Here is a 26,412-nt window from a genome sequence, read left to right on the forward strand (position 1 = left end):
CCTCATATATTTATACATTGTAATAAGATTCGCCCCTAAGCCTTAGTTTTTCCAAACTTAATATCCCCACTAGAGATGAGCGAACCGGTCCCGGTTCGGCTCGAGGCCGGTTCGCCGAACGGGGGTCCCGTTCGAGTTCGGTTCGTCGAACGTTCGACGAACCGAACTCGAACGTATAGGCTATAATGGGAGGCAATCACAAACACATAAAAATGCATTATAAATGTACACAAACAGTTAATAAACATTGCCATAACACTTACCGGTCCTCGCGATCCCTTCTGCACTCTGTCTCCTGCCGCTATTCCATCCGATGATCGCTGAATCCTCCCGGTGACCTGCACTGCCAGCAGAGAAGCAGGACCTATCGTGACGTCAAAATAGCCATGTGACCAGTCACGTGGCTATTATCTCATTGGCTACAGACTGGTCACATGACTATGACACGTCATGTAGGACCTGCGAGTGCATCTCTCCGGTACACGGTGCACATATGTGTATCGCCGTGTACCGGCGACATGCTCTAGCACACGGTCGACTCCCCGTTCCGTTAGGGACCGGCTGACACAGCCGGTCATTAACGGAGATCACCGTTGCCATAGCAACGCAGTTAGCGGTGACGTCACCGCTAACCGCGGCTCCGGGAGCACCGTTGCTATGGTAACGCGTCTGTCAGCGTTACCGCTAGCAGCCAGCAGTGATCACTCACGGAGTGAAGGCTGCACGCTGCTTCCCGATTGTAGTGAGCATTGTAGTTAGGATGGAGGTTCCCCAGCCCCAAGTGATGCCCCTCACTACAATCGTCACTACTACTACACTAGAAAGAAAGAAGACAGAAGAGCAGGATCGTGGAGGGCTGACAGGGGTAATAAAGATGGAGTCTCTAATGTGTCTGTGTATTTATTTCTATTAAAGTATTTTTTCTCTGTGTGGTGTCTTTTTTTAACCCTTTATTGGAGATTCTTAATGGCCGGGTCAAACGTGCCTGACATTAAGAATCTCTGGCTTAATACTGGCTGGTAAAACAAAGCCAGTATTAACTCATGATTACCCAACAAGCCACCCGGCTCCAGGGCTGTTGGAAGAGTTGGATACAGCGCCAGATGATGGCGCTTCTATGAGAGCGCCATTTTCTGGGACGGCTGCGGACTGAAATCCGCAGCAGAGGCGCCCACAAACCTCGGGCTAACCTGTGCTGCGGATTCCAATCCCCAGCTGCCTAGTTGTACCCGGCTGGACACAAAAATAGGGCGAAGCCCACGTCATTTGTTTTTTAATTATTTCATGAAATAAGTGAAATAATTAAAAAAAACGGGCTTCCCTATATTTTTGGTTCCCAGCCGGGTACAAATAGGCAACTGGGGGTTGGATGCAGCCCGTGGCTGCCAGCTGTACCTGGCTAGCATACAAAAATATGGCGAAGCCCACGTCATTTTTTTGGTGGGCAAAAAACTTCTGCATACAGTCCTGGATGGAGTATGCTGAGCCTTGTAGTTCTGCAGCTGCTGTCTGCTCTTCTCCATACAGACAGACAGCAGCTGCAGAACTACAAGGCTCAGCATACTCCATCCAGGACTGTATGCAGAAGTTTTTTGCCCCCTGAAAAAATTATGTGGCTTCGCCATATTTTTGTATGCTAGCCAGGTACAGCAGGCAGGTACGGCTGCCCCCAACCCCAGTTGCCTATTTGTACCCGGCTGGGAACCAAAAATAAAGGGAAGCCCTTTTTTTATTATTTCATGAATTTCATGAAATAATTAGAAAACAAATGACGTAGGCTTTGCCCCATTTTTGTGTCCAGCCAGGTACAACTAGGCAGCTGGGATTGGAATCCGCACCACCGGTTGGCCTGAGCTTTCTGGGCCCCACTGCTGCGAATTGCAGTCTGCAGCCACCTCAGAAAATGGCATTTTCATAGAAGCGCCATCTTCTGGCGCTGTATCCAACTCTTCCAGCACCTGCCTGCTATACCTGGCTAGCATACAAAAATATGGCGAAGCTCACGTCCTTTTTTTGTAGCTTTTTGGCAAAAAAAAAAAAAAATGCTTCCCTGGATTTTCCATTGCCAGTGAAGGTAACACCAAGCAGTGGGGGTTAGCAGCCAGTAGCTGCTTGGATTACCCTTAGCTAGCAATACAAAAAATGCAGTGGGAGCTAACATATATTTTTTTTAATTATTTATTTAAATAACTAAAAATAAAATGGGCTTCCCTGTATTTTGATTGCTGGACATCACAGTGCTGTAAAAATAAATCTTTAAAAAAATGACGTAGCGCTCCGCGGTATTTTTGATTCTCAGCGCAGATAAAGCAGACAGCTATGGGTTGCCACCCCCATCTGCCTGCCGTTACCTTGGTTGGCAATCAAAATACAGGGAAGCCCATTAATTTTTTCTATTTAAAAAATAGTTAAAAAAAAAAAATTACGTTGGGTCCCCCCATTTTTGATAGCCAGCTAGGGTAAAGCAGACGGCTGTAGCCTGAAAACCACAGCTGGCAGCTTTACCGTGGTTGGGGATCCAATGTGGAGGTCCCCTCAGGCTCTTTTTTATAATTATTTTATAAATATTAATAATTACACAATAAAAGTAGGGGACCCCCCAAATTGGATCACCAGCCAAGGTAAAGCGGACAGCTGTGGTCTGGTATTCTCAGGGTGGGAAGGTCCATAGTTATTGGGCCTTCACAGCCTAAAAATAGCAGGCCGCAGGCACCCCAGACGTGGCGCATCCACTAGATGCGCCAATCCTGGCGCTTCACCCCAGCTCATCCCGTGCCCTGGTGCAGTGGCAAACGGGGTAATAAATCGGGTTGATACTAGCTGTAAAGTCACCTGAGATCAAGCCCAGCAGTTTGTGATGTCATGGCGTCTATTAGATACCCAACATCATAAACTGTCAGTACTAACAAAAACAAAAAATCGACAAAAGAAATTTATTTGAAAAAACAGTCCCCAAAACATTTCCTCTTTCACCAATTTATTGTAAGAAAAAAAATAAAGGGGTCCCACGACGACTCTGGACCGTCTAGAATATGGGGGGGAGACACTCAGGGAACGTATCCCCCATTTTCTAGGAGTGCGGACCCTTCATGTGAGGAGTGTGGGTGCAATGAATCTGCACTCACTCTTCTCGGGTCCACAGCAGCAGAGTCCATGTCGTAATGGTTGCTACCAAAGCTGCAATGCCCTGCTCATGAGGTAAGGGCATGCCTAATCAGGAGAACTACTGTAGAGGAAGCTCTGCTCACTGGTATATAGGTGCTCAGAGGTAATAATAGATAAAATTAGTGAGTAACCTCGGCACTCTATATCTCCCAGACTAAGTCAGTAAGTCACAACGGATAGTAATGCAAAATCACTCTTTATTGGTCCGTATTAAGAAAATTTTTTTTTCATAAGCATATATGTTTTTGTCCAAAACAAGTTACAAATGACGTTTCGGCCTGAGCCTTCGTCAGATTGGACTTATCTGCATGTAATCATGAAAAATGACAATAATCAGTATCACATAAGAGTGAGAGAACAATAACATAAACTCGAACAATGTAGAGGTACAATTGGGATGCAGCAAAAAAATTGCAACACAGCAAGAAATGAAACACATGATACAAATGTCATAATACAGTACAAGGACAATATAGTAATGACAAATATGGGGTCAGAGTAGACTTAGACAGCTCTGGTACGAAAGAGATGTCAATCATAAAGTAACATGTGCAGTAGGTGTAGAGCTACACTATGCATGGCAGAGCTAATGGGTAGACCGACCATAGAAAAAGTAGAGAAAAAGTGGAGAATAAGTGGAGAAAAAGTGGAGAAAAAAGTGGAGAAAAAGTGGAGATTAAGAGGAGAAAAAGTGGAGCATAAGAGGAGAAAAAGTGGAGAAAAAGTGGAGAAAAAGTGGAGAAAAAGTGGAGAAAAAGTGGAGAAAAAGTGGAGAAAAAGTGGAGAGAAAGTGGAGAGAAAGTGGAGAGAAAGTGGAGAGAAAGTGGAGAGAAAGTGGAGAGAAAGTGGAGAGAAAGTGGAGAGAAAGTGGAGAGAAAGTGGAGAGAAAGTGGAGAGAAAGTGGAGAGAAAGTGGAGAGAAAGTGGAGAGAAAGTGGAGAGAAAGTGGAGAGAAAGTGGAGAGAAAGTGGAGAGAAAGTGGAGAGAAAGTGGAGAGAAAGTGGAGAGAAAGTGGAGAGAAAGTGGAGAGAAAGTGGAGAGAAAGTGGAGAGAAAGTGGAGAGAAAGTGGAGAAAAAAATGGAGAAAAAGTGGAACACCCTTTGGTACCTTTCATGTGGCACTAAGGGGTGCTTAGCTTTGTATTTAGCCAAAAAAATGAAAAAAAAAATGACATAGGGTTCCCCCTAGTTTTGTAGCCAGCTAGGGTAAAGCAGACGGCTGCAGCCTGCAGACCACAGCTGGCAACCTCACCTTGGCTGGTAATCCAAAACTGAGGGCACCCCACGCTGTTATTTTAAATTAAATAAATAATTAAAAAAAAAAACACGTAGGGGTCCCCCAAAATTGGATCACCAGCCAAGGTAAAGCAGACAGCTGGGGCCTGATATTCTCAGACTAGGGAGGTCCATGGTTATTGGAATCTCCCCAGCCTAAAAATAGCAGGCCGCAGCCGCCCCAGAAGTGGCGCATCCATTAGATGCGCCAATCCTGGTGCTTCGCCCCAGCTCATCCCGCGCCCTGGTGCGGTGGCAAACGGGGTAATATTTGGGGTTAATACCAGATGTGTAATGTCACCTGGCATCAAGCCCTGGGGTTGGTGAGGTCAGGCGTCTATCAGATACCCGACATCACCAACCCAGTCAGTAATAAAAAAAAAATAGACGACAAACACATTTTTATTTGAAAAAACACTCCCCAAAACATTCCCTCTTTAACCAATTTATTAGATTGAAAAACAAATCCAGGTCTGGTGTAATCCAAGGGGTTGCCATGACGATGCACACTGTCCCAGTCAATGAAGAGCAGGATGTTCCCCATTGGCTGGGAGAGCAGTGCAGTGACCTGAGCTAACATCAATGGGTCAGCCCAGGTCACTGCAGGGGGGTGACAAGTGCTGCTGTCAGTGAGGTACATTACCTGCGCTGATCTCCAGCACACTGACAGCCCCTGTCACTGAGGTCAATGACCGGCGCCTTCACATCAAGTATCGCGAGAGGTCCGTGACGTCACCGCCAGTGTCAGTCTCGGGTCGGAAGCGATAGGTGATGTGACAAGCGGCGGCCATGGAGGACAGTGACAGCGCTGAGGTCGGGATGGCGGGACTTCATCACCGCAGGTAAGCCGAGCGAGCGAGCGAGCGGGCGGGCGGGCGGGGGGGGGGGGGGGGTGGTGGATGTGTGTGTGTGTGTGTTTGTGTATGTGTATGTATGTGTACATGCCGCGGGCAGGAGGGGGTGGAGCGAGCTGAGCGGGAAAGTGTGGGCTTCCTGCACGTAACTAAGATAATCATCGGGTTACTAACCAAAGCGCTTTGCTTGGATACCCGATGTTTATCTTGGTTACCAGCTTGTGGCAGGCTGCCAGCGATGGCTCCTGCTCACTGTAGCTGTAAAAAGCCCTGCTTTTTGCTGCTAGAACCGTTCTCGAACGTATCTAGAACTATCGAGCTTTTAGCAAAAAGCTCGAGTTCTAGTTCGATCTCGAACAGCCCAAAAATCACTCGAGCCTAGAACTGGAGAACCACGAACCACGAACCGCGCTCAACTCTAATCCCCACGTTTAATAACATGTCTTGGAATTTTTCCACCTATTACCTTAATAACTTTGGTTGCTCTTTGCACGTGCTCAAGTTCAGCTGTGTCCTTCTTACACACTGCAGACAAAAATTGTACATTAAGTTTGGTCGCACTAGTGACTTTTATAGAGGCAAAACTATGTTCCTCTCCTGAGCATCTATGCCTTTTTTAATGCATTATTTTATTAGCCTCTGAAGCAGCTGCCTGACTGGTAAATAAAGTTGAGTTTACAGTTAACCCAAACAGCCAAGTCTTTCTCAGTGACCGTTTTACCCAGTGTTTATAAATTTTATTTCTTCTGCCCAAGTGGAATAAATCTTATATTTATTCACATTAAACTTCAATTGTCATTTCTCATGCCAAGCCTCCAGCTTACAAAAACCCTTCTGTAATATTAAATTATCCTCCTATGTATTGATTACCGTGTAGAGTTTAGGATCATTTGCAAATTTTGAAATTCTACTCTGTGAGCCCCTTGCAAGGTCATTAATAAATATGTGAAAAAAGAAGAGGGCCCAATACTGACCCCTGTGGTACTCCACTGATAACTGTGACCCAGTACGAGTACACTCTATTAATTACCAGCCTTTGTTTACTGTCACTGCACCAGTTCTTAAGCCATTTACACATATTGTCCCTTATTCACATTATTTTCATTCTATATACCAACTTTTTATGTGTCACTGTATCAAGAACCTTGGAAAATTGAATGTAGACAACATCCACTGCTTTTACCTGGTCCAGTCTGGAACTTGCCTCCTCATAGAAGCTGATCAAATTAGTTTTTCAGGACTGATCCATTATAAATCCATGTTGATATTAGAACTGCTGATACAACAAGGCAATGTATTACTTCAGAAAGTTGCAGCTACTGTGTCGTCTATATTCACACTTAGGCCCCCATTACATGCCGTTCCTGGGCTCCCTGACCCTATCCATTTTTTGATGACAACATTGGATTTTATATGTAACCTTTGAAATAAAGCATAAAGATTTTATTATATCCCAGAAGCTGGATCCTCCTTTCTTTGTCTTTACCCATTACACGTCCTTGTTTTTGGTAGATGTGGCATGTGTACTTGTGACGCTGGTTTCACGGATACCACACTCACCCATTATAACCTCTGGTGATCTTCATGTGTCTGTGTTATCACACGGACACACAGTCCATGTGAACCACACATGTATTCATGTGAACCACGTAAAGACATGTCTATTTTTTCCAGTAGCACGGATGACAAAGGCCAATGCAAGTCTATGGGTCTGTTTCAACACGGTACAGCACATGAGGAAGCTTTGTAATTTTACCTTTTAGATCCATACTGGAAAAACACGGATGACTCGTTTTTAAAAACTTACACACAGAAGTCACATTTATTTTTTAATTTTATATATAATATATATATATAATATGCGCAAGTACGGTAAATGAGAAACTCAAATCATTTTGTTGCAAACCCCTCCAGGATATGTCTGGCGGGGCTGGACAAATACTCTAAAGGATGGGAAAGTGCTGAAATTGAATGAGAACATCATAAAGAAAATGCCTGGGTACATCTCTGAAACACAGGTCACTTCTGGGAACAATGTTGTCAGAGTATTACGCTTTGATGTGCGGTCCTTCGCCTATTTGTTATAACCAGCGCAGGTAAAGCGGACAATTGTTTGCTTTATCTTGGATGGTTATCAAAAGTAGAGGCTCCCCCACAACTTTTTTTGATTTTAAAAAAAAAAAAAAAACACACCCCCTTTCACCAATTTATTAACCCCCAAAACACCCTCCCAGGTCTGACGTAATCCACACAATATCCCACGATGATCCTGGTTTTGCTACATCCAGAAGCTGCAGAGATGGAAAACAAAAATGATCACTGAAGCTTCTGAAACACACTGAGGGCAGCGGGGGGCTGAGTTGTGAAAACCGATGACGTCAGTCAAGTCGCCGGAGTCATAGCTGGGTTCTCACGGTACTAAGAATGACCAGTGATTAACCCTCTGCCAGATTGCGGGACATGGCAGCACAGCAATTCGGCAGTCAGGTCACAAGAGTTCATTCCCGGGGCTCCCCCGCTGCCCTTAGTGAAGTCATTTAAACCCACTGCTGGATTGCCTTACTGCTTGACGGCTGTGTCCCGCAATCTAACAATGGATGCACCAGTTGTGGGGCGGTTGCTGGCTGCTATTTTTAGGCAGGGAAGGGACCAATAACCATTGACCTTCCCAGTCTGAAAATACCAGTCCCCAGCTGTCTCCTTTACCCCTGCTGGTTGTCACAAATAGGCGGGACACTAGACGCCTGCCAATCATTGTAATGCCAGTAGCAAAGATGGCTACAGCATTACAGTGATTAGCAGGCAATCCTAGCATGTTTAGTGGCTGAAAATCAGGCGCCAAACATGATGGGAGGAGACTCAAACTCACGAGGCAAGGAGCAAAATACTTGAGTAACAAATATCTCAAATACCTTTAATTTTTGTGCGAGTAACGAATAGTGCCTAATATATTCGCTCATCAGTAGTGATTAGCAGATTTAGCACATACATGTTTCTTGATTACATTTTAGGGTTAATTGGAAGTTTCTGTCATGGCAAATTTCTGACCCTATTTATTTTCATAAAGTCACACAATTCATGTCAGTGTGAAAAACATGCAAATATTATCAGACGTTTTCAATGCTTAAAGTGAATTTGTCATCAGCTTTCACAATGCAAACTGTATTTATTATTACATAGCTTACACCTGATGAGACTGGTGCATTTACTTTTAAAATAGATGTCAGAATGACTGTACAACCCATATGCAGATATTATACAAATTTTTAAAAAGAGGATTTTAAAAAATCCAGTTAGTTTGATAAAGCTTTACAAATCCAAATGTATTTGGTCCCTGCCCACCTGACCACCCAACCTGACTGACAGCTGCAGTTTGTACTGAACAGTGCGAGATCTCAGCCGCAGCAGGGAGGAGGAACACTGAGGAGCTAGGTGGGAGAGACTGAGCTAAACTTTTATAAAGGCTGATATAGCCATTTTGGCATGGATTTTAATGGTAAAAATAACATCTTCACCAGGTCTAAGAAATCTATTTAGTGAATTTTGGGGAATCTGGAGTGAGATTCCTTTAAAGTCAAATTCTTACAGATATGTATATGTATATGTATATATATATGTATATATATATATATATATATATATATATATATGTATATATGTGTGTGTATGTATATAATGTGTGTGTGTATGTATATAATGTGTGCGTGTATGTATATGTGTGCGTGTATGTATATAATGTGTGCATGTGTGTGTATATATAATATATATATATGTATGTATGTATGTATATATATATATGTATATATATATAATATATATATAATATCTGTGTGTGTATATATATAATGTGTGTGTGTGTGTGTGTATATATATATATATATATATATATATATATACTAGAAGGTGGTCCGATTCTAACGCATCGGGTATTCTAGAATGTATTGTGTAGTTATGTATGTTTTTTGTTATATATATATAGATGTTGTGTGTAGTTGCCAGTGTTTGTGTAGGGCACTGTAAATGTTCTGGGTGTGTGAGAGCGGTGTTGTGTGTGTGTGTTGCGTTGTGTGTGTGTTGCGTTGTGTGTGTGTTGCGTTGTGTGTGTGTTGCGTTGTGTGTGTGTTGCGTTGTGTGTGTGTTGCGTTGTGTGTGTGTTGCGTTGTGTGTGTGTTGCGTTGTGTGTGTGTTGCGTTGTGTGTGTGTTGCGTTGTGTGTGTGTTGCGTTGTGTGTGTGTTGCGTTGTGTGTGTGTTGCGTTGTGTGTGTGTTGCGTTGTGTGTGTGTTGCGTTGTGTGTGTGTTGCGTTGTGTGTGTGTTGCGTTGTGTGTGTGTTGCGTTATGTGTGTTGCGTTGTGTGTGTTGCGTTGTTTGTGGAGCGCTTTGTGTCTGCAGTGTTGTCTGTGTGTGGTGCTGTGTGTGTTGCGCGGTTTGTGTGGGTGTGGAGTGCGTGTGTGTGTTTTGGGGGAGGTATGTTTTGTGCAGTGTGTGTGTGTGTTGCGCGGTATGTGCGTATATTTGTGTATGCCGCGGTGTTTGTGTGTTGGGTGTTGTGTGTGTGCGGCGTTGTCTGTGTGTGGGTGTCTGTGTAGGGCGGTGTTTGAGGTTCCCAGTGTGTGTGTGTGGTGTGTTGTGCGGTGCGCGTGTGGCGCTGTGTGTGTGTTTTAGGGGGAGGTGTGCACCCCCATTGTGCTCTATCCCCCATGCTGCGCACCCCCCATCGTGCTCCATCCGCCATGCTGCACACCCCCCATCGTGCTCCATCCCCCATGCTGCGCACCCCCCATCGTGCTCCATCCCCCATGCTGCGCACCCACCATCGTGCTCCATCCCCCATGCTGCGCGCCCACCATCGTGCGCCATCCCCCATGCTGCACACGCCCCATCGTGCTCCATCCCCCATGCTGCACACGCCCCATCGTGCTCCATCCCCCATGCTGCGCACCCCCCATCGTGCTCCATCCCCGATGCTGCGCACTCCCCATCGTGCTCCATCCTTCATGCTGCGCACCCACCATCGTGCTCCATCCCCCATGCTGCGCACTCCCCATCGTGCTCCATCCCCCATGCTGCGCACTCCCCATCGTGCTCCATCCCCCATGCTGCACACGCCCCATCGTGCTCCATCCCCCATGCTGCGCACCCCCCATCGTGCTCCATCCCCCATGCTGCGCACTCCCCATCGTGCTCCACAGTCACACATCAGACAGTATACACGCACACATCTGATCGCATACACTCACACCCCACTTCTCCCTGTGCCCTCCGGTGGGCGGTGCCAGCAGCTGTGCTGCACGCCGTGCTCCTCTGCCTTCTGCCGACACTCACAGATCCGATCGCATACACTCACACATCAGAACACACGCACACATCCGATCGCATACACGCACACATCCGATCGCATACACGCACACACACACTGACGATATCGCACATACGCGCTCACACACTCACAACATCCGGAGATACCACATGCTTCCGGCCATGTGATCCTCCGGCAGGTCCTGGAAGGTCACTGCACGCACAGTATCGCAGCCGAGAAGTAAGCGATATCACTGGATGTTGTGAGTGTGTGGATGCGATCTGAGGTGTGTGTGAGGTGTGTGTGAGTGAGTTAGTGTGATCTAATGTGTGTGTGTCTGTTCTTATGTGTGTGCATGTGTGTGTGTTCCGCCGCTGCAGGACCTTGATGCGGTCACCTGCTCCCGGTCGGCGTCTGGTGAGTATGACTACGGGGTCTTCTTTCTTCTGTCTTCTCTCTTCTGGGAGTGCCCGCTGCCTATAATGAAGTGTCCTGCAGTGTCTTTAACTCTTTCACCGCTGCATGACACTTCATTATTGACCGCAGCGTACGCCGGCTCCCTGCACATATGTACCGGGAGCCAGTGTTCGCTGGTAACCATGATACACATCGGGTAACTAAGGGAAGCGCTTCCTATAGTTACGCGATGTGTATCATGGTTACCAGCGTACACCGGCTCCGTCACGATCCCAGCATCGCAAGGTTATGTCCGCCGGGGGCGGGGCCGAGTGTGCCAACGTGTGGCGGGGGCGAGCGGGCGAGGCGTCAGCGTATGCCGGCTCCCTGCACATGTGTACCGGGAGCCGGTGTACGCTGGAGCGGGCGATGCGTGCGGAGGGCCGGGGCAAGCGGCTAATCCTTGCGGGGGGCGGGGCCAGGCCGAGGCGAGCGGCCAATCCGTGCGGGGGGGCGGGGCCAGGCCGAGCCCAGCGGCCAATCCGACAGTTGCCACGTTAACGACTGTCACGGTGACACAATTTTGGAGCAAGACAGAATAAGGCAATTATATATATAGATATATATATTGTCAGCCTCTAAGTTTTCATAATTGTTATGATTTGATGGCCGTGTGCACACAATAATCATCTATTTTCATGGCTTAGTAAATCTTACTACTGACGTCTCCAGAGCAGCTGAACTGTGTCTTCAGTCTTACAGTATGAATTAACACTGTTACACTGTTATGCCTGCAGGTAGACATGTTATTGATTACAAAAGATATTTTTGACATGTGATGGCCTCTAGTGTAATGTACTTTTATGACATTGCTGTCATCTTCTGTGTTCCTGATCCAGGCCCAGAGGGATATTATATTTGAACTGCGTAGGATTGCATTTGACGTAGAACTAGAGCTAAACAATCTCGGTGGCAGTATGGAAAAACGGAAATCTATGTACACCAGGGACTATAAAAAGCTCGGATTCACAGTGAGTATTCTTAATGTGCAATTTTCCTTTTCAATCATCTTTATTCTTCCATCTTTATGTCTTTGAACTAGTATTGAAAATGTATTTTACTGATATTATTTCCAGAATTATTGAGTATGAGTTATAATTTTTTACATTTTATGGAAAATTTTCTTAAAAAGCAGATGATAGCCCAAATGTAAAATACCTTTGTGATTTGTTGAGTTTTTCAAACTATAGGATATACATTACTTTAAGTTTAAACAGCAAGAAATAAGAAAACATATTTTGTACGAATTAAAATTAAAAACAGTAATAATACATATAAATAACATACATTGCTTGGTTGACACTATTTTGATCAAAAGAGCGTAAGAGCCATCCTACCGAGACAAGGTGTACCCAATAAGGATAGTCCTTAATTCTTAGTAGAGCGCCTCGCTATATGCCAAGTGCGTGTAGAACAGGAGCCAGGCCTTTTACAAACCTGCCCATGGAAAGCTATATAGGCAAGATGCAAAGTCCAAAAAGAGAGAGCTTACTTACAAAGTACAAGAAACTAAAGCAAAACCAAAGAAATGGGCTAGCACACCTGTTAGTATAAGTACAATGTGTAGGTATGTATTCACACTGTGGCCATTAACAGATAAAACTGTCATAAAAACAAATGAACAAATACCCTGCAGTAAGTATTTAAATAAATCGCTACATACACACAAACGGCTCTGCTATACACACAACTCCTGCTACATGTGTGCAGACATGCAACTCTGCTACATCAACATACAGCTCAGCTACATAAACACACACACAGCTGAGCTACAGCAACACTGCTGAGCTACTTAAGCACATGCACAGCATAGCCACATCATAAAAACACACTATACATTACATTACCACATGTTCAAAGTTTCATGCAGACGTGAGACTGATCACAAGACCTAAAAGGTCCTTCATCTACTCAGGATCTTCAGCATCCGTGCCGCTGCAGAGATGTACAGGTCCTGGTAGCTACTTCAGCTGCCCTTAGTTAGTCAGTTAAATCAGTGTAGGAATGACTTTCAGGACCCAAACACCACCTTTTCCCCCCTAGAAAGACACCACACAGTTCTTTATAAGTTAAATTACTTTTATTTTCACTTATTCACTTATGGAGAGGCATAGGGAAAAAACACTCTCATCTTTTACTTTGGCATAAATTTTTGGTCGCAGCTTTCAAATTAGGCATTACCAGCCAACACCATGGGGTTTTGGGAAATTTTCCGCCACCGGCCTTCCGGTGCGGGTATTTCACCACCACTTTTCCTACCCCTTCCGCCAAGGAGCAGCACAGTGCTAGCAAGCTGCGACCCCCCCCAAAAACCACAGTACCTGAGCCATCTCCTCGCACATTCCCACTACCAACACATCCGAAACAGCATCATTGAAGATGCACCCGCTCCCTTATAAGGACAGCAAAGTTAATACCTTCCAGCTGGCGGTACCACACCAAAATGTTTTTTCTTTTTTTTTTTTATATTTTACAGAATCAACTTAGGTAGGCACTGGTTGCCTGTGCGCCAAGGACAGCCCCGTAACACCTCCGTCCTTAGATACGTTCCAATATGAGCTGAAAATCACCTCTGGCTGGCCCATCTTAAAGTAGGAAAATAACAGGGAAAGTTGTACATCTCTGACCGGATGAGAGTACGAGGCGGAGCGCAGCTAGGTGGCAGGAGACCAGATCTGTGACACCTACTTGGGTCGCCAAGTCAACTGAGGAGGGCGGCTCACCAATCCTGAACACCTCAGGTAGCGCACTCAGCTAAACCAGCCCCCGGCAACTTCTCCAATCACCATCCAGGTCAATGGAAACCAGGACCAACCGCCAGGGCGAGGATCAGCTTTTCACGCTGCCCGAAAAGTATGGGCATGACCTAAGCTCGAACACTAGGCCGACTTACATCTGAAAAGGAAACATTGTCAGAAAGGAAAACTCTCGAAACCAGCAAAATTCTCATAACCAGCAGACCCTCTTCCCCTTGGGGTGGATTTGGCAAAACCACACGTACGTTTTTTTTTTTTTAAATAAAATACACAAATCTGGAACGTATGTAATGTTACGCCAGCCTATATAACAGTCAGCCTCTTGCGCGTCTACTAGTGGACGTTTTTTTTGTTTGTTTTTTTTAAAAAAAAAAAAAACCAGCACGAACGTCCCTCAAAAATGCATTTGCATTGTCAACCCCATCCCATTGAAACCATGTTCATACACACTTGCCCCAAAGCCTCAGGAGCGCCCCAGTTCTGGAGGGGGGGGGAGGGGGTGTTTACAACCCAGGTACTGCAGCTGGTGAACCTATAATAAACAGCCATCACCGTATTACCGCCAAAAATTGACCGCTAAATATGGGAAAAAGTCTTCGTGGTTAAAAAATGCTCCATGTCGCCCCTGTTCGTCTAAGGGCCATCACTAACACCCTCGGGCATACCCAACAGGGGTGAGGGAGAAAGATTCCAAAACTGTGAAGGAAGAACAAGCTTGACTAGACAGACTTAAGTCTTTCTTCAACCTATGTGACTATGCTTAAAGAGCAAATCCGCAATGGGCATAACCGCCCAGCCCGGTACCTTGTATTAGGTCGACAAACAGCTAGGAAGTATTAGTCCTCCTAACATCCACCCACTTGCCGCTAATCCACTAACCTTTCCATACTGTGGGTCCCACTAGGCCTTGGTCACGCAGGTCCGGTTCCGCAACTGAAAAATTGGCGAGGCAAAACCCCGTACCAGTTTGCTCACAACAGGCAAAAACGGTGCTCGTTGGTGAAGTAGAATCACTAAATACTGCCGGTTATATATTAGCAAGGGATCGCTTGAAAATCATCATGCTCTTCACCCACCTGATAAACCCCACTCGCTGCATACCTTACCATAGGCCCATCATGTCTGTGTTGTAACAGGAGGCCGGGTCATTGGCCTCCTTTCACTGGGAATACCACTACGAATTTAAGGAATCAAACCCTTGGTCCTGCCAGCGGACGGAGTTAAAGAAGATACCTGGGATTGGAAAAGCAATAGGGTGTAAAACAATGCTATCACGACAACTGGATACCTGTTCTGACTATAACCTTTCATTGGCTGATGTGCATACTAAAAACCGAAAAGCCTAATCAGCCCACTTACTGATGAGGGAAGTTGTAAACAGGTGGTTAGACTTTTTTTCCCGGGCGTGGTAAACCAACTGGTAAAACCACTTTTGGAGTCTTCACTCACCCCCTTTTCTAACTCCAACCTACTTGGGGGAAAGTCACAGCCAGGGGGTAGGTTTCTCGAAACATGGCCCCTAGGCCGAGCAGACTGACTTTTTTTTTTTTTAAAACCCTGTTGTGTTGAAAACAAGCCCAAGAACAGCTGGACCTGCTGCTGTTAAATACACCACATAACGATTTGACCGTTCCTGCTCTTGAAGCGAATGTAGCCATTGAAGCTTAAAGAAAAAATTCAGCTACACCATCAGTTCCTCCTTTTCAGGTGCCTGATTCCATGTAGCGGAAAATAAAGTTTAATCTTTCCGCACCTAGGATTGGACCAATGTACCAATGCCGGGTAACGTGACCCTGCCGCTTAGTCATACACTGGGCAGCCTAGGAAAGGCGCCTTGGAAACAATAACAGCAATAGAAAATGACCTTAACCGCAAAGTTGAGGTTCATACCTGTGGATCCGCAGGGGCTGAAAGATAACAAACCTCCATACAATAGGTAATAGCCGATACAAACTATCTCCATGCGGCAAAACCTTCCAAAACGAAAGGCAAACCCAAAAGGAAGGGGATTTTTTATATACATTTTTTTTTATTTTTTTTTTTTTAATAATTCATAATAGGTGCTTCAAATAATGAAGCTACTTGGCACCCTCTATAGTATAGTATTAGAATGATTGCTGTCTGATAAAACATTGGAGAACACTTGTCAGTTGTACACACATGAGACCAAAACTAAAATTGTTTTGTTTTTTTTTTTGAGGATATTTTAGTGGACGTAGTTGCTCAGGAAATATTAGTGAGCGTAGTTATGCAATTACATAAAAATACCAATTTTCGTATCTCACATGTTCATTTTTGTCTGTTAAAATGAAAATCCAACAAGCACGAAAATGCACAGAAATACACTTTGCCATTACCATAAAATTATCAGTGACCAACATAGCTCCCATCTTTTCAGCTACAGCGCTAAGTTAGAGTGTATAACAAGGGGGGGGGGGAAATGAGGTCCTGTGAGCCCAACATATTGAAACCCTTCTATAAATCACTTGACAGGCCACATCTAAAATCTAGGATCCAGTTTGGGCTTGACTTTTTTTTTTTATAAAAAAGGCGGTGGGTGTGCATTCTGAAATTAGTCGGTTCAAGGAGACAACTATATTGCAAGGAATGGAGGAGGAGATCTCATTTAAATGCATAAATACGTGTGTGGTCAATCTAAAGGACTGGAACATTACTTCCTCCTCCGCAGCTAAATGAGAAGGGTTCTTTACACTTAGAGCAGTCAGACTGTGGAATGCCGACCACAAGAGGTAGTAATGGCAGATACTATAACAGCTTTTACAACGGGTGTATGATTTCCTCAGTACACCTATGGTGTTGATCACACATAACTTAGTTACAGAATGTTGAATTGAGAGGAAAACCTGTTGCCTAGTGACATCACGTGACCCCTTCCCCAAGGCGCTTATTCCACCCCGCAATCCCACATAATGATACTTGCCAGATTGTGCAGGAAAAAAGGGGCGGCCAGACTCTGGATGTTCCTTGCCCAATTCCAACAGCAACTCCGCTGTCCAGGCCAATGTACACTCTGATGATCTTCATCCTGCCGCGGGACCGCACCGGGGCTTAGTCTGAAGAAAAAAGGGGTCTAAATCTAAACATGTGACCCTGCTACTCTGACACTCACGACGCCCGAAGCCCCGACACCCGTTCAGATCCCCAGGTGAAGAGGACAGAGTCCGGTCAAAGCCGCTACCCATGGAAGGGGAGGTGGGGGGGTTTGTTCAAATGAGTGAGGGTTGTTCATCCTAAGGTGTCACGCCGACCCCTAGAGAGGGGGGTGTGTGAAAATCACTGGCACTAGTGGAGGAGGCAGGGTATCAGCAGGTGGAGGCTATGCCACCTGCTGCAACTCTCCTTGCAATCTGCCAATGCACGTCTCGGCTTACCTCTCCCCAACCTGCACGCTTGAAGTGAGCCTGACTATACCCCTTAATTCAACCCACTGGCCGGGATACCCAGTTGACCCCTAGCTCCTTCATGACTAGCAGCTTTTTTTTTTTTATTATTATTCTTTTTATTTTTTTTTTAATTTATTCATTTATATACAATATAATATATATATATATATATATATATATATATATATATATATATATATATATATATATATATATATATATATATATATATATATATATATATTTTTATTTATTTATTTTTTTTTAATTTTCTGGGGGATACCAATAGGGGATGGGTGGATTCTGCTGACTTCTGCAGCCAGCGCATACACCAATTCAGCGCCTCCAATCTGCACTGCATCAGAGGCTGCGCCCATCCGCAGCCTGCCCCCGCAATCTCCCCGCTCCCCTGTACCTGCTGTGACAGAGCGGCGGTGGAGGTCAGGGGCACGGGGTTTGTTACTCCCGAAAGGCCGGCGGATCCACTGCTGCAGCGCTTCCACCTGCGCTGCATCAGGGACCGCGCCGGCTCACAGCCTGCACCCGTACCTCCCGCTGGCGGTGGCAGGGCGGCGGGTGGGCGGCGCCATAAGCAAAGAGCGCTTTCGCGCTCTTTTTCAAACTTAGCGGCGGGTTCAAGCTGACCGGCGGGCGGGTAGTTCCCGCAGAACACCGCTCGCCGGCACACCTAGCTGGAACCTCAGCAGGGAGGAAGCCGCTCACAACTAACGACGTCGTGAACAAGACTCTTCCCTCCCTGCTGATGGGGGTTTTGTGACGGACAGTGAGCACAAGCGGACCGGCGGGCGGGTATTTCCCTGAGAACACCACCCGCCCGGAACATGTCGCTTATGCCTCAGCAGGGAGGGAGCCGCTCCCAGCTAAAGCGCCGTGGGCAAAAAACGCTTCCCTCCCTGCTGATAGCTCTCTTACCGCCCCCCGGAGCGGGGTAAACGCCACCGGCCGCCCAAACAGGTCCGGGTTCTGGAACAGAGAGACCGGAAGCTGGGCAGCGCAGTGACATATTTCCGGGAGGCGGGGCAAGAGCAGGTCATACCACAGGAGCGGGGGTAGCTGGTGAGTCTTTCCAGGGGGAGAAACCACCTAAAAATTAGCATAGGGGGCCTGCAGTCAGGTGGCAGCATCTCAAATTTTGGCTGCAGTGCCCCTCAGGAGGAAAGAGAGCAGTTCTCTGGGATTTGGAAGGATACTGTGTCTGTTATGAAGTTGCCTCTGATCTGTTGGACACACACTTTCTAGCAAGATGTTTTTCTAGCTAAAAAGAGCATCCTATAGTGCAACAAATACAGTATATTCATTTTGAAAACAAGGAAAAATATTAGGTGCTTTGGGAAAGTGTAAAGTGCCAGGGAGTGGCAGTCGAGGTCGAGGGATACAGTCCTCAACCTACCCTGGCCCTGTACAGACACGGGGGCAGAGTGGTGTATGGAGTGGGTGTGGAGGTTGTACCTGTCTGCAGCTGCTTGTCTGGGTCTTTGTCCAGCTTCTCAGAATCTTGTTCACTACAATTTGCATCACACACCACACTGCCAGTAAAAATTCCACCACCACATTCTTTTGGCACACAGCTTCTACTTCTTAAAGGCAGTATTTACATCGAGATCTTTTACAGGCAATTCTTTCAATACAGAACCCAGCTACGGCCACCAAGGGGCGATTTATCCTTTTTTTTTTTTTTTCCAGAACAAGGGATGCCTGCCTTCTCCTCTACCTTCATAATGGAATTACGCACAATAGCTGAGGGGCTCACACTCCACTTCAGTCTCTTTTACTCCTTCTTCCTTCGGTCTTCTCTCTATGGCTGTCTTCTCCACACCACCTGACTCCACTCTGCTACATCTGACCCTACAGGTCCTTTCTCTCTTCTTATCACTACTCTCTATTTCTCACTAACTACCCTAACCAGGAAGCTAACTCTCCCTATATCTCCTCTGTGCTGGGGACTCTCCTCCCCGTTTTAACCCATGCTGTGACTCCCTCTACATTACCTTACACTGAGGGACCAGACACCCAGTGACACCTGGTGGTGGCTGGCTACATTACACAGGGGAACCACGTAACATACAGTACATCACTATCACATTCACTAGAATACACCAATTGATCATCACATTATTTAACATTCTTCAGGGACGATAGGGCCCTGGACACCCTTTTATATAAGTATGTGGGTGCAGTACATGACACAAGTATTCTCTCCTTAGGCATCTTAAATCCTTGTGTTGTGCACCACTCTCCAGGCCCTGCAGTAGCACGGTGTTTGTCTTGGAGTGTTTCTTTAACCACATTGTACAAATGGCTGTGAATGTGTGTCATATTTGTGCAGTTTATATAAAGCCGTTACAGTAGCTGAACTGCTCCATATGCTTTAAGTATCAGCTGTGGATACTCTGTTAGCAGTTTAATGTCTCGGAGTATAGACATTTGGGCAGGTAGAAGCACCCTCTATCACTCTGTTTCCTCCCCTGCAATGTGATCCATGGGTGCTGATGGGCTAATGACTGTCTTGTTAGTGCTGCTATGAAACCTTTCAGATCTCAGGGCCCCTAAGGCTATGTGCGCACGTAGCCTTTTTTTGTGACCACAAAGATGCAGTGTTTTTGTGCGTTTTTGGCCACAAAAAACACACAAACACGCACCTGTGGCAAAACTGCAGCGTTAAAAAACGCATGCGTTTTGGTAGCGTTTTGCTGCATTTTTCCAATGCATTGCATGGGTGGAAAAACGCAGAAAAGAATTGACATGTTGCTTTTTTTTTTTTTTAACCTCAAAAACGCAGCTAAAAAAAAAAAAAAGCACAGTGCGGACAGCAAAAATGAAAACTCATAGACTTTGCTGAGGAAGCAAAGTCATGCAGTTTAAGACAAAAAACGCACCCTACGCACATAGCCTTATTGTGTTTAAAAAAAAAAAATGGAAAAGCAGTTTGCATATAAAAAAAAAACCTTGAAAAGGAAAATGCAAAGTATAAAAGACTGAACCCCCTTAATGCTATATGTCAGATATATCCATCACAAGCACAGGTCACAGCTTTATACCAATGTAATCAGCTGCAGAGCCCAACTGTTACAGAAAGCCAGGCTCCTCCCTGATTCTAAAGCTGGTGTCACACACAGCGACAACGACAACGACGTCGCTGCTACGTCACCATTTTCTGTGACGTTGCAGCGACGTCCCGTCGCTGTCGCTGTGTGTGACATCCAGCAACGACCTGGCCCCTGCTGTGAGGTCGCCGGTCGTTGCTGAATGTCCAGCTTCATTTTTTGGTCGTCACTCTCCCGCTGTGACACACAGATCGCTGTGTGTGACAGCGAGAGAGCGACGAAATGAAGCGAGCAGGGAGCAGGAGCCGGCGTCTGGCAGCTGCGGTAAGCTGTAACCAGCGTAAACATCGGGTAACCAAGGGAAGACCTTTCCCTGGTTACCCGATATTTACCTTCGTTACCAGCCTCCACCCTTGCTGCCAGTGCCGGCTCCTGCTCTGTGCACATGTGGCTGCAGTACACATCGGGTAATTAACCCGATGTATACTGTAGCAAGGAGAGCAAGGAGCCAGCGCTAAGCAGTGTGCGCGGCTCCCTGCTCTCTGCACTGTGACATGTAGCTGCAGTACACATCGGGTTAATTAACCCGATGTGTACTGTACCTAGGAGAGCAAGGAGCCAGCGCTAAGCGCGGCTCCCTGCTCTCTGCACATGTAGCACAGCGACGTTATGATCGCTGCTGCGTCGCTGTGTTTGACAGCTAAGCAGCGATCATAACAGCGACTTACAAGGTCGCTGTTACGTCACAGAAAATGGTGACGTAACAGCGACGTCGTTGTCGCTGTCGCTTAGTGTAAACCCAGCTTAACACCTCAACCCCTCGTTTGCTGCTATCAAGAGTAACCGCTGCAGATAAGAAGAAAAACGGAGGAAAAGTGATCCCTTTGTTAGCCGTTTGGCACCCTGCAGTGTGATCACGCATGCCAATGGTTTGCTATAGCAACCAGGGCCCTGACAAGTCTCCTAGTCTCCCATGCACCACAGCCAATCAAAAATTCCAGAGTTGTTGTTATTTTGTACATTCCACTTTCAAATATTGTAATGAAAAGTGATGAGGAAGTCCTACATATCTGAAATGTAACGCTGAAAACTACATCTTGTGTCACAAAAATAAACCCTCATACACATTTATTGACACAAAATTGTAAATCTTATGGCACTCTTAATATAGTAACACAAACATATTTCTTTTTCAGCGTATTTTATACAAGTTGTATACCACAAAATGTTTTTTAAAAACATTATTGTAGGGACCCCATCAATTAGAAAAGAATTAACTATAGCCCTGTAAAATATAACCTTTTAGGGTACGTGCCCACAATCAGTGTTTGTGGATTCGCACGCGTCCTCGGTAGGGAGAACACAAGTGAGAGACCGCAGCACACTGAACTCTGATCGTGGGCACCGTCAGCTGCGGTCTCCAGCGGAGGAGACACGCGGCCCCGCTGGTCAGGAGTCGCTGCGTTCTGAACTCAGCGAGTCCTGATCGTGGGCACATACCCCTATTCCGTAAATTTAATTCCTTAACCACCCGGCAATTTTTCGTTTTTATTTTTTCCTCCTCTTCTTCTAAGATCCATAGTTTTCTTTATTTTTCCATCAACATTGCCATATGAGGGCTTATTTTTTGTGGGACGAGTTGTACTTTTGAATGAATTAACTTTACCATATAAAGTAATAGAAAATGAGAAAAAAAAAATCCAAGTGCGGTGAAATAGCAAAAACAGTGCAATTCCACAATATTTTTATTTTATTTTTTTATTTTTTACCATGTTCACAATATGGTAAAACTGACCTGGCAGTATGACTCTCCAGGCCAGTACGAGTACGTAGATATCAAACATGTATTTAATTAGATACCAAACTTTTATTTAATTGGTGAAAAAAATTTAGAAGTTTGTTTAAAAAAAAAAAAAAAAATAGTAAAAAAATTTCTTTTGACGCCATTTCTTTTCAGACCCGTAGCATTGTCATATTTCAGGATTTCGTGCTGTGTGATGGCATTTTTGCGGTCTAAGCTGATAACATTTTTGGGCAGATGTGAAGTTTTGATCACCTCTGATTGTTTTATTGCAATGTTGCTGGGTCCAAAAAATAAAAAACATTTGTCGTTTTTTTTTTTCCGTTACGCTGTTTAGTGGTCAGATTAATTTTATATTTTGATAGATTAGACATTTCTGAATGCAGCTATACAAAATATCCTTTTTTTTATTTTAGTTTTTATTATTGTTTTCATTTTCAATTTGGCAAAAGGGGGGGGGGTAATTTGAGCTTTTATGAGATTTTTTTTTTTCTCTTTTTTTTTTAAACTTTTTCTACCTCATTTTTAATTGTATTTGCTAATCCCTTTGCGGAATTTGAAGCTGCAATTGGCTGATTACTTTTGCTATACAGATCAGGACATCAGCACTGCTCTGTACAGCAGAAAGCATCATCTCCTATGAAGTCCGTCTCACAGCCGGTATTCACAGGAAATTTGTCATGACAGAGATGGAGGTCATTAGCTGACCCTGGCTGTCATGACATCTTTTTGGCGCCCTGCAACATTACGGGCGCACCGATGGGAGTGGAGAATGATGCGCTCCCTACCGCCATGTGTTAAATCCAACACATCCAGGCAATGAAGAGGTTAAAAGCAGTTTTAAAAGTATTTAGTAGAGGATAAAAAAACAGTATGTACATAATAGGGTTAAGGAAAAGGCCTATGATGCTGATTCTATCCCTTGATTTTATCCGAATACTAAAAAGTTACCGTCGTTTTAATTTTGATTTCATGAATCAATAGTCTTGAAAATTTAGAAAATAAATGATCAGTGCTGTCAGAGAAAGAAGCAGATTTCTCTGATAAGATATATTACATGGTTGCTTATCTTCACGTGCATTATTGATTTATGAAATAAAATTAAAATTGACCGGTAAGCTTTAAAACAAACAACACAAAACGTATTACATGGTGTTGTATTGCAATGATATTTTATAGAAACGCGCGTTGCTGCGGTGAAAGGAAAGGTGGTAGCAGGCGGTGTGATTTATGTGGCTGCCAGGGTCAGGAATTCCAGCAATTTCCACATGCAATCAGTCTAGCAGGCTTCCATCATGTGAAGCACTGTGAAATGTCCGTAGAATAGAAGCACTAGGAATGTATTATAGGACTGAGTAGCCTTTTCTGTGCTTTTCTTCGCATTTTCACTTGTTCCTGAGATTTCAGAAGTGCATACTGCCAGACTCAACTCCGTTTGACTTGTCACATAAAAATGCCGTAAGAAAATCTGAGTGAGGAAATGATTAACTGCTAACTGGTAGAGATTGGCACCGGTCATTATGGCAGAAAGCTAGATGGTCTCTTATTTGTCTGATTTAGCAGATAAAGAATGTGTTCTCAGAATCATCAGCATTTTCCAAAATCTTCTGAAGTTTTGCACTTTTCCGCTGTGTCATGACATGGTCACAAATCAGAAATGGACAAAGCATAATCTTTCTAACATCCCACTCTTCTACCATTCCCATCAATCATTACAGGGATGGTCTACCCTTTAACGTTCAACCACTTTGGTTTGTGTTGTTTTTTTATTTTCATTTAGTTTAGAATATTGTGCGGATTTAATTTCTTGATAAATATTGTTACTTTAATTGATGTCGAACACAACTCCAAACCCAGTGCATAGATGAATTGTGAAAACATAAAACTTGCTGAAAGTAACCACAACTTGAAGGAAATGTAGAAGTTTACTGCAATTGTTTATACAAGTAAAGACATCCTGTCAGCACAAATTTGTAATGTAAACACCTCGCTTTAATGACTCTGAAATACTGATTACATTGATAGCAGATTTCTCCACGAAAGATTTGTGGTTATTTTCTGATCACCATTTGAAGTTTTCTGCTAATTAGATTTCGGTGCACAGGGACCGGACTGCACACTGGGTCTTCTCCTCCCTGTCTGGGATTCCCCGACCTCTCCACCTGCCTTCAGTTTATTACTGCTGAGGTTTCAGATAGAGGAGGCATGTCATTGGAAGACTGGAGGCAGGTGGAAGGGCTGGGAAATCACAGACAGGGAGGAGAAGACCCAGTGTGCAGTCCTGTAGTCCAGCACCAGTGCACCCAAATCTAATTAGAAAACTTTTAAATACTGATTAAAAAAGATCTACAAAGCGGATTTCATCACCAAAGGCATCATTTATTCAGTATTTCAGCACCATTACAGCCATGTCTTTACTATACATTATAAATTAATGCAGTCAGGTTCTCTTTAATACAAAAACACAACTAAAGACATCTATAATAGAAATTCCATCTAGTGGCAGCTACAGCAACCTGCAGTTTTACTTTTTATCAAGCCAAAAGAAGTTAGAAGGAAAAAACTGGGCACTATTTTTCTCCAAACGGTGAGGAATAATGGACGCTTAATCAAACATAGGACCAATACGCAGCTTGTTTGCACCTGTTCATGAACTAACATGGTCTTCAATATGGATCTACTATCCGGGGTGCACTCAAAAAGATCCAGAATTATACAACTTCAGATGTGAAGAAAAATGAGTCACTCACCGGTCTATAGATTTTTCAGAATGCTGTTTATTTAGACATAGGGGGAGGGTGCAAGGATGATGTGCACACGTTTTGTTGTTAGGGTCTCAGCTGTACAAATGTGACTTCATCAGTCTGGATATTACAGCCTGGCAGCAATATGTTTAGTGTGTTCTTGCAATGCTGCCATTCACTTCTCAGAGAACTAATGACCATGACTACACCAAGGAACTTGATCATGCACTTTGAATACCTTTTACTCAATCTTTGGTAACTAGTGGAAGAAAGTTGCTGCTTATCGCTAATATTTTACTTATTCTCTTTATTGCATTTAAGCAACGAGGGGGGGGTGTGGTTGAAGAGCCGAGCGATTTTCATAATTGACAGCTTGGACCAGCATCATGGTCAAACCTCTGGTCTGAAGTGTGTTCTCTCCGGTGCTGCTAACAGGCACAGCTTTTGCCTCTGCGGGACTGGATTAGTTTAGTCCCACTGAAGCTGGCCATATCCAGAGATCCAGAGCAGCGCTAGTTACATAGCAGAGCTTACCCGCCACCTCTGATAAACTATAAAGGTAGCGGGAGCTATAAACCATAGAACTAAAAATCCCTCCATTCTGGAGAACAAATAGAATGGTTCTAGGTAAATTGCAAAGTTGCTAATTTTTCCAGGCCTTTCTATTTATAAAGATTAGACAACATTTTTAAAATTAGATAACCTTAACTAAGTTATTAAATACAGGGAAAAGGGAATTAAATGTTTTCTCTTTATAAACGGATTCAAAAACAGTAAAAATGTTGAACACCAGGGGGCAGCAAACACACACTTTTTACCTATATCTACATTGGCGGTAATACATGTTTAGTTAATGAATCCCTTTTATACAGTATGTAATGTAATGATTTCACGGTTGCATTTGATATTTCTGTATATATTCCCAAAACTTAGATACCATGAATCATTGTATGTCCTATGGCATTATATTTTGGTTAAAGAATCACTGCCACTACCTTTTTTATTAATTAATTGTGTGTGTACATACATGTAATGTAGTGTGAGTGTGATAATATACCTATGTCTCCGGGATCCAGCACTGATCTTCCCTGTGACGTCATAGCAATTTAGACTAGCCCGCTACTTTATGCATGAGCCGGAAGTCAATTTTACAATGAAAGTCTATGGAGCCTTGTTCTGACTTTGTTAGATGTCACTCACTGAGGCTAAGAGGTTAATATCCAGGATATGAGTTCCCTCTGATCCTGGCTGTTACCTGTCCATGCCAGATTAATGGTATAAGGATGTTTAGGTTTGCTTTTGGGCATATAACATAATTAGTGCATCTTGTCAAGGCTTTGATTTTCTCCTCTTTGATTGCACGTTTCTCACAATATTAGTGTGTTTTAAGGCTGTTTTTCTATTAATGATCCATTGAAAATCTGAAATACCCTAGACACAAATTTCACGTTCTGCCTTTAATTATTCACTGTGCTATTGATTCTGCCATTGGATACCTGCACTGGTCAGACTCCTGAAGATATGTCTCTCCGGGGTCCCGTCTAGCTGCTTAACATTCTTCATGTGGTCTTAGAGGCCAATAACCTAAGTAGTTA

The 26,412-nt window shown here is 44.3% G+C and overlaps 1 protein-coding gene across 2 annotated transcripts in view; it reads left to right on the plus strand.

Annotated features, from left to right (window-relative positions):
• ELMO1 (engulfment and cell motility 1) overlaps nt 1-26,412 on the plus strand; it is a 512,012-nt gene that overhangs the window by 206,072 nt on the left and 279,528 nt on the right. For both annotated transcript variants that reach the window (XM_075315126.1, XM_075315127.1), the window contains one exon: nt 11,887-12,018. In XM_075315126.1, the coding sequence (XP_075171241.1) occupies nt 11,887-12,018 (132 nt within the window). The remainder of the gene's footprint in view (nt 1-11,886; nt 12,019-26,412) is intronic.

Source organism: Anomaloglossus baeobatrachus, chromosome 6 (assembly GCF_048569485.1).
Source record: "Anomaloglossus baeobatrachus isolate aAnoBae1 chromosome 6, aAnoBae1.hap1, whole genome shotgun sequence".
NCBI lineage: Eukaryota > Metazoa > Chordata > Amphibia > Anura > Aromobatidae > Anomaloglossus > Anomaloglossus baeobatrachus.